Raw genomic sequence first — 17,579 nt, forward strand, 5'->3', positions numbered from 1 at the left:
GAAGAGCCCTTTTAAACATATTTTTTGGGGAAAGCACAAAGTTAACCCCATGGTATTTCTTGAAAGAACACGGGCAGTGTTTTTGGATATTTCCTCTCTCTGTGTCTTTTTCTCCCTCCCCCCATGCTGGCTGGGGAATTCTGGGAGTTGAAGTTCATCCAATTTCAGCTAGTCAACTTTGAGAAACACTGTTTTAACAGGATTCTGGGAATTGAAATCTATTTATCTCCAAGTTGCTGAGGTTGAGAAACACCGGTACAGATAAGGAGGTTATAAATCCATCAGATAAATAAAATCATTGAAATTAATGGGGTTTTCTTATATCAAAGATCAGTTTTCCTATAACCATTCCAACCACACCACTTTCTCTAGGAAGAAAACCAAAACTAAAATTAAAAAAAAATAAAAAATAAATAAATAAAGACAAATGTGCAATTCCAGCCTAGCCCATTGGCTTCTTTTATTTTCTTCTATTTTCTTTTTTTTAATTTCTGAGAATTAGTTGGCAGGAAGAATCAGAAATTTAAAACGTAAATTTTCCATTCAGAGCCATTCCAGTGGTTCTATTGGAGGAAACTTGCTGACCTTCAGATTCCAAAATGGTGACGTTTATTTATTCAGAAGGTGTAATTTTGAAGGCGTCTCTACATTCAACTTTTATCAGATCATTTCTACGTTCTTCGTGCGTTCTATTGCTCAGTCTCAGTTCTGGACAGGAAGAAACGCATCCTTTGATATTATAAGCAATGTCTCCAGGATCTGCAGAAATAACCAACAAGATACAGGTCAGAAAAACAGAATAACCAAGTTGGAAGGGACATTAGAAAAGGGACATATTGGAAAAAAGAACCTAAACACTAAGTACATGCTTGATGTACATTACCTTGCAGATGATCCCCACCCTGTTAAAGACCTTGGAGTTTTCATATCAAATGATCTAAGTGCCAAAGCCCACTGCAACTACATAGCAAAAAAGGCTCTAAGAGTTGTAAACCTAATCTTGCGTAGCTTTTTTTCCAAAAACACTACGCTACTAACTAGAGGATATAAAACATTTGTTAGATCAATTCTTGAATACAGCTCGCCTGTCTGGAACCCATACCACATTTCTGGCATCAATACAATTGAACGTGTCCAGAAATATTTTATAAGAAGAGTTCTCCACTCCTCTGAAAACAACAAAATACCTTATCCCACCAGACTTGAAATCGTAGGTTTAGAAAACTTAGAACTCTGTGGCCTTCGACAAGACCTAGGTTTAACTCATAGAATCATCTATTGTAATGTCCTTCCTGTTAAAGACTACTTCAGCTTCAATTACAATAATACAAGAGCAAACCAATAGATTTAAACTTAATGTTAACCACTTTAATCTAGATTGCAGAAAATATGACTTCTGTAACAGAGTTATCAGTGCTTGGAACACATTACCTGACTCTGTGGTCTCTTCTCATAATCCCAAAAGCTTTAACCAAAAACTGTCTACTATTGACCTCACCCCATTTCTAAGAGGACTATAAGAGGCGTGCATAAGAGCACAAACGTGCCTACCGTTCCTGTCCTATTGTTTTTTTTTCCTTATTTATATATGCTTATACCTCCTTATATTTCCTCATATATATGTTTATATACTATATAATCATTTTGTGTGATGCTTATGTATATTGCTGTGACAAAATAAATAAATAAAAATAAATAAATTGGAGATCTTCTAGAGCAGGGGTGTCCAAACTTGGTCCCTTTAAGACTTGTGGACTTCAATTCCTATAGTTCCTCAGCCAGCTTTTTTAGCAAAGCTGGCTGAGGAACTCTGGGAATTGGAGTCCACAAGTCTTAAAGGGACCAAGTTTGGGCACCCCTGTTTTTGAGTCTAGACCAGGGTCTCAACCTTGATAACTTGACATGTTGCCCATGTTGGCTGGGGAATTCTGGGAGTTGAAGTCCACAAGTCTTAAAGTTGCCAAGGTTGGAGACCCCTTGTCTAGACCAACTCCATACTGAAACAGGAGATCCTATACAAAATGGTTGCTCAATCTCTTCTTAAAAACTTCCAGTGAAGAAGGCAAGCTATTCCATTAATTAATTGTTCTCACTGTCAAGAAAACTCTCCTTATTTCTAGGTTCTCAATCAGTGGTGGGATTCAAATAAATTAACAACCGGCTCTCTGCCCTAATGACCGGCTGGTGGGCATGGCCAAGGTGTGTGACAAGGAGCACTCAGCCTCCCACACACTCCTGAGAACAAAAATGGGCGGAGGGGGAGAACGTGCCACGCCCCGTTTTGGGCCTAATAGGCCTCCCTGCACTTACCTGGGAGACAAAATGGGGCACGTGAGGAATCCTGGAAGGGGCAGGAAGGGGTAGGGAGGGGCCAGCCAGCAATTTAACTACTGGTTCGGCCAAACCGGCTGAATCCCACCACTGTTCTCAACCTTGATAACTTGACATGTTGCCCATGTTGGCTGGGGAATTCTAGGAGTTAAAGTCCCTACATTTTCAAGCTGTGAAGCTTGAGAAACATTGACTTAGGACAGAGGTCTGAGGAATTCTGGGAGTTGAAGTGGAACGAGCTTCCCCTCGGGCTTCGACAACTACCTGACCTTAGGACCTTTCGCAGCAAACTTAAAACCTATTTATTTCGTATGGCTGGACTGGCCTGATTTTAAATTCTAAATTTTAAATTTTAATTGAATTTTGATGGGTTTTAAATTTCTGTGATTTTATGGGGTGTAATGTTATTTTAAATTTTTTGGCAAATTTGAATCAGTTTTTTTAAGGGTTGTTTTAATTATTGTGTATGTTTCTGTTTGTATTTTATTTGCCTGTTCACCGCCCTGAGTCCTTCGGGAGAAGGGCGGTATAAAAATTAAAACATTATTATTATTATTATTAAGTCCACTAGTCTTAAAGTTGCCAAGTTTGGAGACCTGTGGCTTAGGGAGTTGAGTCAGCATCCTTCACTTTGCTTAAGATATTATGCCACCTCGCTCCCTCTTCCCTGCCCAGTTACCACATTAAGCATGTCATTAAACATTAAACATGTCACGCGCCCACCTTGGCGTCATACTTTTATAGCCACCTTGTAAAGAAATCGTTACACAAATATATACCACACAGCGATGGAATTTTAGACTTTGGACCCAGCAACTCTTGGAAAAGTATCTTTGCGCTATTATTTCTCTTGCTACCAAAGATTTGCAAAATGAACTGGGCTCTTTTTGGGGGGGGCATTTCTATTTTGCAATGTAGCGGGGGAGGCTCTGAGCATCCCCCTGTATGAACTCCCCCGAAGCTGGCATCATTCCTTGCCTGACTGCTGCAGCAGACAGTAATATATATATATATATATATAAGAATTACATCTTTCTTTTCTGTATCCCACAATGTTAATGCATTTGGTTTCGGTCCCTTTGCAAATAGCTTCATGTTCAGTGCTGTCCTCTGAGAATAGACCAAGAACGCCAGGACAGTAGTATCCATTTGGATGGGAGAGGGGCAGTCCTGCAAAATAATAATAATAAAAAAAAGGAAGTGGAAGATTAGCAAAAAGATTATCCATGCCAAAAGTCTGTGAATTTCGGGAACTCTACTGCCTCCTTTTTCAAAATTGCATGCATTTACGGTGCTTTGTAAACTTTGAAATAACATTACCAAAACATTAACCAAATACAATTTCCACCACCTTCATTTTCCTGTTCGTCTCATAAAAGTGCTTTTTTTTTTTTTTCCAAAAGGCAACTGGACTTTCTTTGTTCTTTCTTGAAAACGTTTCCCTTCTCATCCAAGAAGCTTCTTCGGTTCTGAAAAAAGAACTGAAGAAGCTTCTTGGATGAGAAGCGAAACGTCTTCGAGGAAATGGGTGTGGAACCTTCTTAGAACTGCTGTGGACTATGTTGTAAACAGGAAATAGGCAGGGTGGGCTTCAAAAATTTTAGCAAGGGGTTCTCTGCCCGGTTGCTGGGTGGGCGTGGTCATGGTGGGTGTGGCCTAGTCAGCCTCCTGCACCACGGCAGGTGGGGTGTTTTTGCTCACCCTGGTGGGCTCCAGAGTCTTTCCTGCACCCTTCAGGAGGGCAAAAACAGCCTCCCCCAGGCTCTGGAGGCCTTCTGGAGGCCAGAAACAGGCCCTGGCCTTCCCAAATTTCTGGTAGGCCCATTTTTTACCCATCCCGAGCCTCCGCACGTGCCCTGCATTTACCTGCATCCAAAATGGGCCGTGTGGGGACTCCTGGGAAGGGTAGGGTGGGGTGGCCAGAACCAGCCAGGAGTGGGATTTTGGAGATTCTCTGAACTGCACAGAATCTTAGCTAGAGGTTCTCCCGAACCCCTGCGAACCCCCAGCAGGCCACCCCTGGAGATAGGTTGCTCCACACCCATTGGCACTATTCAGATGATCCTGAGGGCATACATAAACCTCCAAGTGGCCTCAGCAACTCTCAGAAAGAGCACTAACGACCAGATGACTGCAAGAAATATAAATCCTTCCATTCACCACCATTCAGCTAGAACTGAAGACGCTTCTTGGATGAGAAGCAAAACGTCTTCAAGGAAAAATTTAACTACCGGTTCACCCGAACCGGCCCGAAGCAACTTTTTTTTCAGAAGTCCAGTTGCCTTTTGAAAAAAGCATCTTTGGGACAACCATCATCATCATCATCATCATCATCATCATCATCATTATTATTATTATTATTATTATTATTATTATTATTATTATTTATTAAATTTTTATACCGCCCTTCTCCCGAAGGACTCAGGGCGGTTTACAGCCATAGTAAGAAACAACAACAATATACACATAAAACCATAATTTAAAAAACTTATTATACAAATGGCCGAATTAAAACATTTAGAATAAAACCCCAAATTTTAAAATGTTAAAACATTAAAACTAATTAAAATCCTATTAAACCATGACTTTAGATGGCTGAGAATCTCCATAGACATTTCTGCTCGTAGTTATGATTAGCAAGAAAATGACAGTATTATACCTGCCTGCCGGGAATGGCTGGAGTTGGGGATTGGGAAGAGCCGAATAACCTAGTTCAGTCCTATCCAGTACACATAACCAGGCTCAAATTACCCTATTTCAGACACATTTTGTGAAGACCCACAACATTTTTTTGGAGAAGGCTGTAATGCTGGGAAAGGTGGAAGGAAAGAGAAGATGGCCAACAGCGCAACGGGTAGATTTAGCTACGGTGGCAATGGATTCCCCATTGGAACAGCTGAAGGGTCAGGTGAGGGACTGATCCTTCTGGAGAAAATCTATGTGGTCACACACTAGGATTCAGGAAGGATTTGATGCCACGTAATCAATCCATCAAAACGGTTGAACCACCCAGGAAGAGAGTGCAAACTTGTGCAAACAGAAGGTCTGAAATGAACCGGAAATGACCTTATCAAACTCAAGGAAGAGTGGTTAGAGAGATATGTCAAAGAGATTTAAGTAAGATTGTATAATGAAAATGTTAAATTATATGATGGAGTTTAGGGAATGAGATTGGAGATGCTTAACATTAAATTAAGAAAGCTGATTAGAATAGAGAGAATGAAATGTTATTTTTTAATTGAGATTAATTGATTAAAATGTTGAGAGATATATTATATTGATAAAAAAAATAAGATTAGATAAATTAGTTGTAATGAACATGGTGATCTGCACAAAGACTGATGATCAACCCACTGACGCAACGTATTTAGATTGAAGATTGTTTTATGTATGTGTATTTGTAAAAAATAAAAAAAGGTTTTTATTAAAAAAAAAAACTCAAGGAAGGAAGCCCTTTGTGCTGTTTCAACTTTGCTCCAGCATTTATAGTTCCAGAAAGTGGGGTGGGTGGGGGTGGGTGGGGGGTGGGGAAAAGGTTCTCTACATCTCTGCCTTCCCACTCAACCTCTTTAGATGGGCCAGAGTAGACTGTTTGAAAGATGCCAAGGAAGGCAGAACCTTTGCTGTATTTCTTGTTTATTAGTTTGTTTTCCCCATTTGTATCCTGCTCTTCCATTCAAGGGAGATCTACACAGGCTATTTTCCTGCCATTGTTTCCCAAAATAATGCTGTCAGATGGGTGGGACTGAGAGAAAGTGACCAGGTTGAAATTCCAACACACACACACACACCCCGGGAACATTCAACGTGGGTCTTCCTTATGCCAGTTCAACAGCTTCCCCGTGATACCACCCTATATAGATGAAGAATGGGCTTCGTGAAGGTGCTTCAAACTGGCTTGCAATGAACAGGTTTGCAAAGTTCTTTAGATCTTTGTGCTGCCCTACTTGCAGAAGCAATTTGGCAGATTGTGCATCTACCTGTCAATGACTACTTCAGCTTTAACCACAACAATACACGAGCACACAATAGATACAAACGTAAGGTAAACCTCTCCCAACTCGATTGCAGAAAATACGACTTCAGCAACAGAATGGGCAATGCCTGGAATGCACTACCTGACTCTGGTTTCTTCCCCAACCCCCCAAAATTTTAAACTTAGACTGTCTACTGTTGACCTCACCCCATTCCTAAGAGGTCTGTAAGGGGCGTGCATAAGCGCGCCAGCGTGCCTACCGTCCCTGTCCTAATGTCCCCATTTACTCGCATCCATTTCATGTATTCATAACCACGTTTATACTTTTACCTGTAATCTTATATATGCTTGACAAAATAAATAAATAAAATAAATAACAAAGATTGTCAGCAAGGACTAAATCAATGTGTATTGTTAGATGGTGAGGGGAGGAGGTTTGATTGGGTAGGAAGACAATCCGGTCACACACACACACACACACACACAACCGCCGTGTGACCCTCTGAAACAGGGAGAGTGTTGGGTCCTAGATCTTCAGAGCAAACATACCAGGGAATAGGCGGCCATTAGAGCCTCATTAAAGCACAGCGGAGAGTCAGGGAGCAGGCAAAGCTCGGAAGATCGCTCGCTAGCACCTCATTAGCGCTGGGAAAAAAGCTTCGAAAAAGCTACATTTGGAGTATAAGACGCACCCAAATTTTCAGCCTCTTTTAAGGGGCAAAAAGAGGTGTGTATTATACTCCGAAAAATACGGTATATCTGTTATCCTACATGTTTGACAAATAATAAATAATAATAATAAAATAATAATATTAAAAAACTCTTTAACCTAGACCCAGGTGGGAAACTGAACCCATGAAATCAATGTCAATAGATTGACAAATTGGATTAAAAAAATACCCATAAAGATTATCAGCAAGGAATAAATCAGTGTGCATTGTCTTACACATGCACACACACACACACGCATACACACACACACACACACACACAACCACCGTGTGACCCTCTGAAACAGGGAGAGTGTTGGGTCCTAGACCAGGGATCTGCAAAGTTGGCTCTTTTAAGACTTGTGGACTTCAACTCCCAGAATTCCTCAGCCAGCTTTGCTTTGCTTTGCTTTGCTGGCTGAGGAACTCTGGGAGTTGAAGTCCACAAGCCTTAAAAGAGCCAACTTTGCAGACCCCTGTTCTAGACCTTCTGAGCAAACCTACCAGGGAAGGGGCGGCCTTCGCACTTTTCTTCCTCACAACAATTGATTCTTCCTCTCAGATGGGTCTCATGTCCAACGTTGACATCGAACTGCTCAAGTTTGCAGAGGCTGGATGAGTAACAGTTCCTATGAACGGATCGGAAGGAAAGTGGCGCTATGTAAAAAGAGGAAAAACAAAGAAGTAGAAGTTAACTTGGTGGATTTGTGGAGTTTTGGAAACCTCCCACCCAAGGCTGTTATCAGTTTAACCATGATAGCTGATCAAAGCTTTAAAGGTAAAGGTTCCCCTCGCACATATGTGCTAGTCGTTCCCGACTCTAGGGGGCAGTGCTCATTCAGCTTTTCAAAGCCGAAGAGCCTGCGCTGTCCGAAGACGTCTCTATGGTCATGTGGCCAGCAGGACTAAACACCAAAGGCGCATGGAACATTGTTACCTTCCCAACAAAAGTGGTCCCTATTTTTTCTACTTGCATTTTTTATGTGCTTTCGTACTGCTAGGTTGGCAAAAGTTGGACAAGGAACAGGAGCTCACCCCATTATGTGGCACTCGGGACTCGAACCGCTGAACTGCCGACCTTTTGATCGACAAGCTCAGCATCTTAGCCACCGAGCCACCGGCGTCCCTTTCATTAAACTAGGCTTACCCAATTCTAGCAACCGCTCTCTATAGGTACGGACGAGGACCGTGCATGTGGTCACCAATTCAGACCCTCGTTGAGAAAATTATTCAGCCAGGAAACGAGACCTTAGAAGAGTTTCTCCTTTTATTGGAAGGAAACGAAGGGAGCGGTCACCATGGTTTTACCTGATGAAATCTCCAGCAACACCTTGCCGCATTGATCTTCCGGAGAGTCACACTCCGCCACATAACCGTGGCCACAATCTTTTCCCACGTTGTGACAAATTTCACATGAGCGACAGCTTCCTGGAAAGGAGAAAAGAAAGAAAAGAGGGTACCCGATTAATTTTATTGTCTTAGTTATACCTTTCCAGGGGTGCTTCATTATTTTGAAATGTCAGGGTTGGTCAATTACTTGTGAGGAATCCACTTCCTGAAGAGTCGTGTTTGGTGGAGGGAAAGGAAAGTCAATCACCAAACCAAGAAATGCTCGAAAGAGCAGGGAGAAGGGCTGCTCATTTCAGGAGAATTGATATGGGGACAAGGGCTGCGTTGCACAGGGGCAGTAAGGTGACTGCTTTCCATTCAGAAGATTGCAGGTTCAGCAATATCTTTGCAGGTGGTGGTGATAGGAAAAACCCATTAATGAATGGGGGTCACCCAGAAAGGAGAATAGGATAGGATAGGATAGGATAGGATAGGATAGGATAGGATAGGATAGGATAGGATAGGGATAGGGATAGGGATAGGGATAGGGATAGGGATAGGGATAGGGATAGGGATAGGGATAGGGATAGGACTAAACTAGACTAAACTAGGATAGGATAGGATAGGATAGGATAGGATAGGATAGGATAGGATAGGGTAGGGTAGGGTAGGGTAGGGTAGGGTAGGGTAGGGTAGGGTAGGGTAGGGTAGGATAGGATAGGATAGGATAGGATAGGATAGGATAGGATAGGATAGGATAGGATAGGATAGGATAACAGAGTTGGAAGGGACCTTGGAGGTCTTCTAGTCCAACCCCCTGCTTAGGCAGGAAACCCTACACCACTTCAGACAAATGGTTATTTAACCTCTTCTTAAAAACTTCAATGCTGGAGCGTTCACAACTTCTGGAGGCAAGTTGTTCCACTGATTAATTGTTCTGACCGTCAGGAATTTTCTCCTTAGTTCTAGGTTGCTTCTCTTGATTAGTTCCCACCCACTGTTTCTTCTCCTGCGTTCAGGTGCTCTGGAGAATTGCTTGGCTCCCTCTTCTTTGTGGCAACCCCTGAGATATCGGAAGACTGCTATCGTGTCACCCCTAGTCCTTCTTTTTACTAGACTACAAATACCCAGTTCCTGCAACCCTTCTTTCTATGTTTTAGCCTCCAGTCCCCTTATCATCTTCATTGCTCTTCTCTGCAAAAGAGACCTTAAGTCTGCTAAAAATCATGATGTCGCCACATGACAATCTCCTTACCTCTGGCTACAAGAACGAAAAGAAGGCAGATGATCTGTAGAGATTTCATGGCTCAAGATGAAGATCAGAGCTAGATAGGATACGTTGACCTGAGTGACGTTCTGGACTCTGCTGAAACCAGAGACTCTTCGCAACATGAAACAAACTCAAGTTTAAAAATGGGAAACCCCTCCCCATAATTTAGAGCCAGCCCACTAATCCAAAAGCAAACACAAAGTTGGCTTGACCGAAAACCATTTCAACTTAGGTGACCATCTGGAAAATTTGCAATGCTGGGGACATGGCCTTGAAAGCACTTCTATTCTTTACTGTCCTTGGCTCAAGCCATGGGATTTTATCTTTTGAACTCCAGTCTAAGCAAAGTCCATATAACAGCCATCAAGTCAAACTATCAAGTAGCTGCTCAATCCTGGAACCAACTAAAGATAAACCAGGTTGAGGTCAGTAACCAGAGAGGCACCATCATTAGTCAAACAATCCCAGCCTCAGGAGGACATTAGCAAGGACTCAGAGGGATGAATCACCCCCAGGGCTCAGGACCTAGACAAGGATAACCTAGATTTCATTTATTCATTTACCAAATTTCTACATTGCCCATTTCACTTAAATGACTTTGTGTTTTTTCCCTCATTGTGAAATAATATTAAAAGCAAATTGAAGATAGCAATGAAAACAGGGACTGGCCAGGGGTGAAATCCAGCAGGTTCTGACAGGTTCTGGAGAGCCGGTAGCGGAAATTTTGAGCAGTTTGGAGAACCAGCAAATACCATCTCTGGCTGGCCCCAGCGTGGGGTGGGAATGGAGATTGTGCAGTATCCTTCTCCTGCCACGCCCACCAAGCCCACGTCCACAGAAGTGGTAGTACAAAAAAAATTGGATTTCACCACTGGGACTGGCCTCAAACCATTAGACATCCCCAAGGTAGAATGGGACAACTCTCCATGAGTTGGAGAGAACTAACATAGAACTAAGGAGACATTTCCTAACAATTAGAACAATTAATTATCGGAATGGCTTTCTCTCCAAAGTTGTGGGCGCTCCAAATCTGGAAGTTTTTAAGAGGAGATTGGACAGCCATTTGTCTGAAATGGTATAGGGTCTCCTGCTTCAGTAGGAGGTTGGACTAGAAGACCTCCAAGGTCCCTTCCAACTCTGTTAAATCTGCACTACTATTAATCTTCTCATTGTTCCCATCACCCATCTCCTTCCATTTATGACTGAATGACTGTAACTTTGTTGCTTGTATCCTTATGGGTTATATTGATATTGATTGTTTCCTGATTGCTTATTTGTACCCTATGACTATCATTAAGTGTTGTACCTTAGAATTCTTGATGAACGTATCTTTTCTTTTATGTACACTGAGAGCCTATGCACCAAGACCAATTCCTTGTGTATCCAATCACACTTGGCCAATTAAAAAAAATTCTAGTCTAGTCTAGTCTAGTCTAGTCTAGTCTATTCTCCTATCTAGAGTACTTAAATGTGGAAAAAAAGGTGGTAACATCAGGTATGACTCGCTTAACAAGCACCTTGCTTAGCAATGAGAATTCTGGTCCCAATTGTGGTCATATGTTGAGGACTACCCACAATGCTTGTTTGTAACAGCCAATGTCAGAAAATGGGTTACTTTGATAAGGAGAATCCTAGGCTTCCTTACATGGAACCTCCAAGCTCCGTAAACTATTCCATGTGGCTTCCATTGCAACATGGGCCCTGAGTCCACTCTTGAATGTCACTAATGATTTACAAGTTGTATCTATATTAAGAGTCAGTGATCTATGTGGTATCAGACTTCCCAGTATCATGATGTTCTATTATGAAGGTTTCATTTGTTTTGGGCAAGTGTGGTGTAATCGGTGGTCTTGCACCCATGTCCCCATCTTCCAAAGTTAATATTAGCACAGTGAGAGTGCTAGCAAGGCCACGTATCTGCTGGATCCATATTTGGCTACTGTTAAAAAACACACACACCTAAATGGACATCACAGAACCCTGTGTCCTACACCACTTGGATAAAGGTTTATAGGTAAGCACAGGTAGACCTCAATTTATGAACACAGTTATGATCAGAATTCCCACTGTTAAGGAAGGGAGTTGAGTCATGCCCAATGTCGTCGTCTTCTTCTTCTTCTTCTTCTTCTTCTTCTTCTTCTTCTTCTTCTTCTTCTTCTTCTTCTTCTTCTTCTTCTTCTTCTTCTTCTTCTTCTTCTTCTTCTTCTTCTTCTTCTCCTCCTCCTCCTCCTCCTCCTCCTCCTCCTCCTTCTCCTTCTCCTTCTCGTTCTTCTTTTTTCATTTTCATGTGGAGAAAAACAAAGTTTTACATTTAGGCAGGAAAAATCAAAGGTATAAGCACAGATTAGGTGAGACCTGGCTCAAAAACAATAACTGTGACAGGGATCTTGGCGTCCTAATAGACAATCTCGCCTGGACTACTGTAACGCTCTCTACATGGGGCTCCCCTTGAGGTGCACCCGGAGACTTCAGTTAGTTCAGAATGCAGCCGCGCGGGTGATAGAGGGAGCCACTCGTGGCTCCCATATAACACCGATCCTGCGCAGGCTGCACTGGCTGCCTGTGGTTTTCCGAGTGCACTTCAAGGTGTTGGTTACCACCTTTAAAGCGCTCCATGGCATAGGACCGGGATATCTTCGGGACCGCCTTCTGTTACCACATGCCTCCCACCGGCCGGTACGCTCCCATAGAGAGGGCCTCCTCAGGGTGCCGTCAGCCAAACAGTGTAGGCTGGCGACCCCCAGGGGGAGAGCCTTCTCTGTGGGGGCACCTACCCTCTGGAATGAGCTTCCCCCAGGTCTTCGACAACTTCCTGACCTCCGGACCTTTCGCCGCGAGCTTAAAACATATCTATTCTTCGGAGCAGGACTGGCTTAATAGGGTTTTTAAATATGGATTTTATTGGGGTTTATTTTATATTTTGTATTGTATTTTAAATTTAGGCTATTGGAATAAGTTTTTTAAATAGTGTTTTTTATCGAAATGTATTGTATTATTTTATCTGCCTGTTCACCGCCCTGAGTCCTTCGGGAGAAGGGCGGTATAAAAATTAAATTATTATTATTATTATTATTATTATTATTATTATTATTATTATTATTATTATTATTATTATTATTATTATTACTACTACTACTACTTAAACATGAGCCAGCAGTGTGCAGCAGCAGCCAAAAAAGGTAATACAATGGTGGGTTGTATAAACAGAGGCATAAAATCAAAAACCTTGTGAAGTTTTACTGCTATTTTATAAAGCTCTAGTAAGACCAGGAATACTGCAACCAATTTTGGTCACCACACTACAAAAAAGGTGTTGAGACTTTGGAAAAAGTTCAGAAAAGAGCAACTAAGATGATTAAAGGCCTGGAGACTAAAACATAGGAAGAACGGCTATAGGAGTTGGGTTTGGTCAGTCTACAGAAAAGAAGAATTAGGGATGATAGTATTCCAATATTTGAGAGGCTGCCACAAAGAAGAGAGGGGGTCAACTTATTCTCCAAAGCACCAGAAGGCAGGATAAGAAACAATGGATGGAAACTAACCAAAGAGAGAAGCAACCTGGAATTAAGGAGAAACTTCCTAACAGTGAGGACAATTAACCAGTCGAACGGCTTGCCACCAGAAATCATGAGCGCTCCATCACTGGAGGTTTTGAAGAAGAGTCACTTGTCTGAAATGTTATAGGTTCTCTTGCTTGAGCAAGGGGCTGGACTAGAAGACCTCCAAGGTCCCTTCCAGTTTCTATTCTATTCTATTCTATTCTATTCTATTTTCATCATCATCAATCAATCATCATCATCATCATGAGTTGGAAGGGATCTTGGCGCTCTTCTACTCCAACCCTTTGCTCAAGCAAAAAACCATTTCAGACAAATAACTGTCTAATTATAAAAAAGGACAACAAAGAATGTTCTTTCTGCGCCAACTCAGTAAGCTCAAACTGCCCAAGGAGCTGCTGATTCAGTTCTACAGAGGAATTATTGAGTCTGTCATTTGCACCTCTATAACTGTCTGGTTCGGTTCTGCAACCCAACAAGAAAAACACAGACTTCAGAGGATAATTAGAACTGCAGAAAAAATAATTGCTACCAACCTGCCTTCCATTGAGGACCTGTATACTGCACGAATCAAGAAGAGGACCATGAAAATATTTACAGACCCCTCGCATCCTGGACATAAACTGTTTCAACTCCTACCCTCAAAACGACGCTATAGAGCACTGCACACCAGAACAACTAGACACAAGAACAGTTTTTTCCCGAAGGCCATCACTCTGCTAAACAAATAATTCCATCAACACTGTCAGACTATTTACTGAATCTGCACTACTATTAATCGTCTCATAGTTCCCATCACCAATCTCTTTCCACTTATGACTGTATGACTATAACTTGTTGCTGGCAATCCTTATGATTTATATTGATATATTGACCATCAATTGTGTTGTAAATGTTGTACCTTGATGAACGTATCTTTTCTTTTATGTACACTGAGAGCATATGCACCAAGACAAATTCCTTGTGTGTCCAATCACACTTGGCCAATAAAATTCTATTCTATTCTATTCTATTCTATTCTATTCTATTCTATTCTATTCTATTCTATTCTATTCTATTCTATTCTATTCTATTCTAATCTCTTCTTAAAGGCCTCCAGTGATGGAGCCCCCACTATTTCTGAAGGCAAGCTATTCCACAGGTTGATTATTTTCACTGTCAGGAAATTTCTCCTTAGTCCTAGATTGCTTCTCTCCTTGGTTCACTTCCACCCACTTCTCTTCTTTGCACCCTTTCTTGAGTCTCGACATCTTTTTTATATCATAGGGACCGAAACTGGATGCAGTATTCCAAGGGTGGTTATAAGGTACCAAGGCCCTATAAAGCAGTACTAACACTTCACATGATCTTGATTCTATCCTTCCGTTGATGCCACCTTGGATTCCATTGGCTTTTTTTTTTTTTTTGCAGCTGCAGCACCCTGCTGGCTTATATTTAAGTGACTGTCTACTAGAACTAGAAAAAGTGCAGAGAAGAGCAACAAAGATGATTAGGGAACTGGAGGCTAAAACATATGAAGAACGGTTGCAGGAACTGGGTATGTCTAGTTTAATAAAAAGAAGGACTAGGGGAGACATGATAGCTGTGTTCCAATATCTCAGGGGTTGCCACAAAGAAGAGGGAGTCAAACTATTCTCCAAAGCACCTGAAGGCAGGACAAGAAGCAATGGGTGGAAACCAATCAAGGAGAGAAGCAACTTAAAACTAAGGAAGAATTTCCTGACAGTTGGAACAATCAATAAGTGGAACGACTTGCCTGCAGAAGTTGTGAATGCTCCAACACTGGAAATTTTTAAGAAAATGTTGGATAATCATCTGTCTGAGATGGTGTAGGGTTTTCTGCCTGGGCAGGGGGTTGGACTAAAAGGTCTCCAAGGTCCCTTCCAACTCTGTTGTTATTATTATTATTATAAGTCCAAGATCCCTCTCACAGGTACTGCTATTGAGCCATGTTTCATCTGTTCTACACCTGTGCATTTCTCTTACCTGAATGTAAGACCTTGCTTTTCTCTGCACTGAATTTCATTTTCTTAGATAGAACGCATTGCTGAAGTCTGTCAAGGTCCATCAAGTCTGTCAAAGTCCATCAAGGTCCATCTGACAAGGTTCTTCTGTGGGGGGTTGGCAATTCTTGCCAACTTGGTGTCATCTGCAGATTTGATGAATTCTCCTTCTATTCCCTCATCAAAATCATTTATGAAGATTTTAATAAAACAGGAACTTCCTTCCTTCCATATAGGTGTGGTTCCATTAAGGACTATACTTTTGAGTGTGGTTCGTCAGCCAGTTACAAATCCATCTGGTGGTGATCTTGTCTATCCCACATTTTTCACCTTTTTTTTTTTTGCCACAGTTGTTAAATAAAATCACTGCAGATGTTAAGCAAATCATGAAGCATTACGTGAATCCAGCATCCCCCCATTGAGAATAGAATAGAATAGAATAGAATAGAATAGAGCTGGAAGGGACCTTAGAGGTCTTCTAGTCCAACCCCCTGCTGAAACAGGAGAGCCTACACTATTTCAGATAAGTGGCTGTCTAGTTTCTTCTTAAAAACCTCCATTAATGGAGTGGCCACGATTTCTGGAGGCAAGCTGTTCCACTGGTTAATTGTCCTCACTGTTAGGAAGTTTCTCCTTAATTCCAGTTTGCTTCTCTCTTTAGTTAGTTTCCAACCATTGTTCCTTGTCTTGCCCTCTGGTGCTTGATAGAATAATTTGACCCCCTCTTCTTTGTGGCAGCTCCTCCAATATTGGAAGATTGCTATCATGTCCTCCCTAGTCCTTCTTTTCTCTAGACTGACCAAACCCAAATCCTGCAGTATTTTTCCTATGCTTTAGTCTCCAGGCCTTTGATCATCCTAGCTGCTCTTGTCTGAACTTTTTCAAAAAATTTTCAAATTGACTTTGCTTGTCAGTAGCTAGGTGAGGAAGTTCCCAATTGCCATGACATGGACACTGCAACCATCATTGCCATGATCGAGTGACCATGGGGAAGCTGCAATAGTCGTAAATGTGAGGATTGCTCATAAGTCACTTTTTTCTGGCCCTTGTAACTTTGTACGGTTGCTAAACAAATGGTTGCAAGGACTATCTGTATGTTGGTGTTTCTGTGGACTAAAACAGTGTTTCTCAACCTCAGGAAGTTTGAGATGGGTGAACTTCAGAAGTTCCCACCAGTCCTTTAGACTCAATTTCAAAACGAGATGGGTGACATATCCATTAAATTAAAATAGAATAAAATAAATGGAAAAATCATGGCGGGACTCAATTGATTTAACAATTGATTCTACTCTTATCTACCTCCTCTCCTCCCTCCACCCTACACTCTTCTCCCTCTTCTACCCCTCTTCCTTCCTCTTCTCCTCTTTCCTACCTCCTACTCTCTCTTTTTTCCCTCCCCACCGTTCTAAAATGGATAAGATAAGAGAAGGAGAGGAAGGTTTGGAAAGTAAAAGAAGGTAGAAGAGGGAAGAAGGTTAAAAAGGGGGGTGGTGACTGGGCAGGCCCGACTAATTGTATATAACTGTACATTGGATGAATTATTTGATAAGATTGTAAAAATAAAACTTTTTTATAAAAAAAAAAAAAACAATTGATTTAACTCAATTCCACAGTTAAATCAAACAGAGAAACAAAAAGGTGAGGCCCCTCTTTTAAAACCTGCCTACTAAACCAGAAGGTATTACAGAGTTCTTACAGATTAACAGAGTTGGAAGGGACCTTGTAGGTCATCTAGTCCAACCCCCTGCCCAAGCAGGAGATCCTACACCATTTCTGTCCGATGGCAGTCGGGTCTCTTCTTGAAATCTTCCAGTGATGAAGCTCCCACAACTACTGAAGGTAACTTCTGTTCCATTGTTTGATTGCTCTCACTGTCAGAAAATTTCTCCTAATTGCCTGGTCCTCAGCGTGTGGTTAAAAGAAAGTCAAGATTGCATCTTGGTAGGATCAAAAACTCTGCCTGATTTTTGAGTCATTTGTTCTGGCTGTGTCAGGCCTGGAAACCATACTAAATTTCCCCATTGTAAAAATTATTAATCCCGTTACCGTCCAACTCAAGCTCCCTCGGATGTTGGGGAAAATACACCCGGTATTCCATACCAGCTTATTAAAACCTGCTAGACAGTCTGGTCTGAGACCTCAACCTGCCGCTCCCCCACCACCCTTGATAATCCAAGGTGAAACCCACTATGAAATCAAGAAAATCCTTGACTCTAGACTATACAGAGGTCAATTACAATATTTAGTCCACTGGAAGGGATATCCATTATCTGAATCTACTTGGGTCAAAAGTTGGAAAGTAAATGCGGACAATTTGATTAAACAATTTCACGACACTTTCCCTGACAAACCTAAAAAACCTCTTGGAGAGGGGAGGGGGGGGTAGAAGGGAAGTGTGGACCA

At 41.7% G+C, this 17,579-nt stretch overlaps 1 protein-coding gene across 1 annotated transcript; it reads right to left on the reverse strand.

Moving 5' to 3' along the window:
- Positions 1-430: 430 nt before the first annotated feature.
- Positions 431-9,749, reverse strand: LOC131204457 (phospholipase A2 inhibitor gamma subunit A). Its single transcript, XM_058195763.1, has 5 exons — positions 9,602-9,749; positions 8,326-8,445; positions 7,522-7,674; positions 3,361-3,501; positions 431-759 (listed from the first exon to the last, which is right to left on the reverse strand). The coding sequence occupies exons 1-5, from the start codon at positions 9,648-9,650 to the stop codon at positions 614-616; spliced, it is 609 nt and encodes a 202-aa protein (XP_058051746.1). The 5' UTR covers positions 9,651-9,749; the 3' UTR covers positions 431-613.
- Positions 9,750-17,579: the final 7,830 nt, after the last annotated feature.

This window comes from Ahaetulla prasina, chromosome 10 (genome assembly GCF_028640845.1).
Source record: "Ahaetulla prasina isolate Xishuangbanna chromosome 10, ASM2864084v1, whole genome shotgun sequence".
Taxonomy (NCBI): Eukaryota; Metazoa; Chordata; class Lepidosauria; order Squamata; family Colubridae; genus Ahaetulla; species Ahaetulla prasina.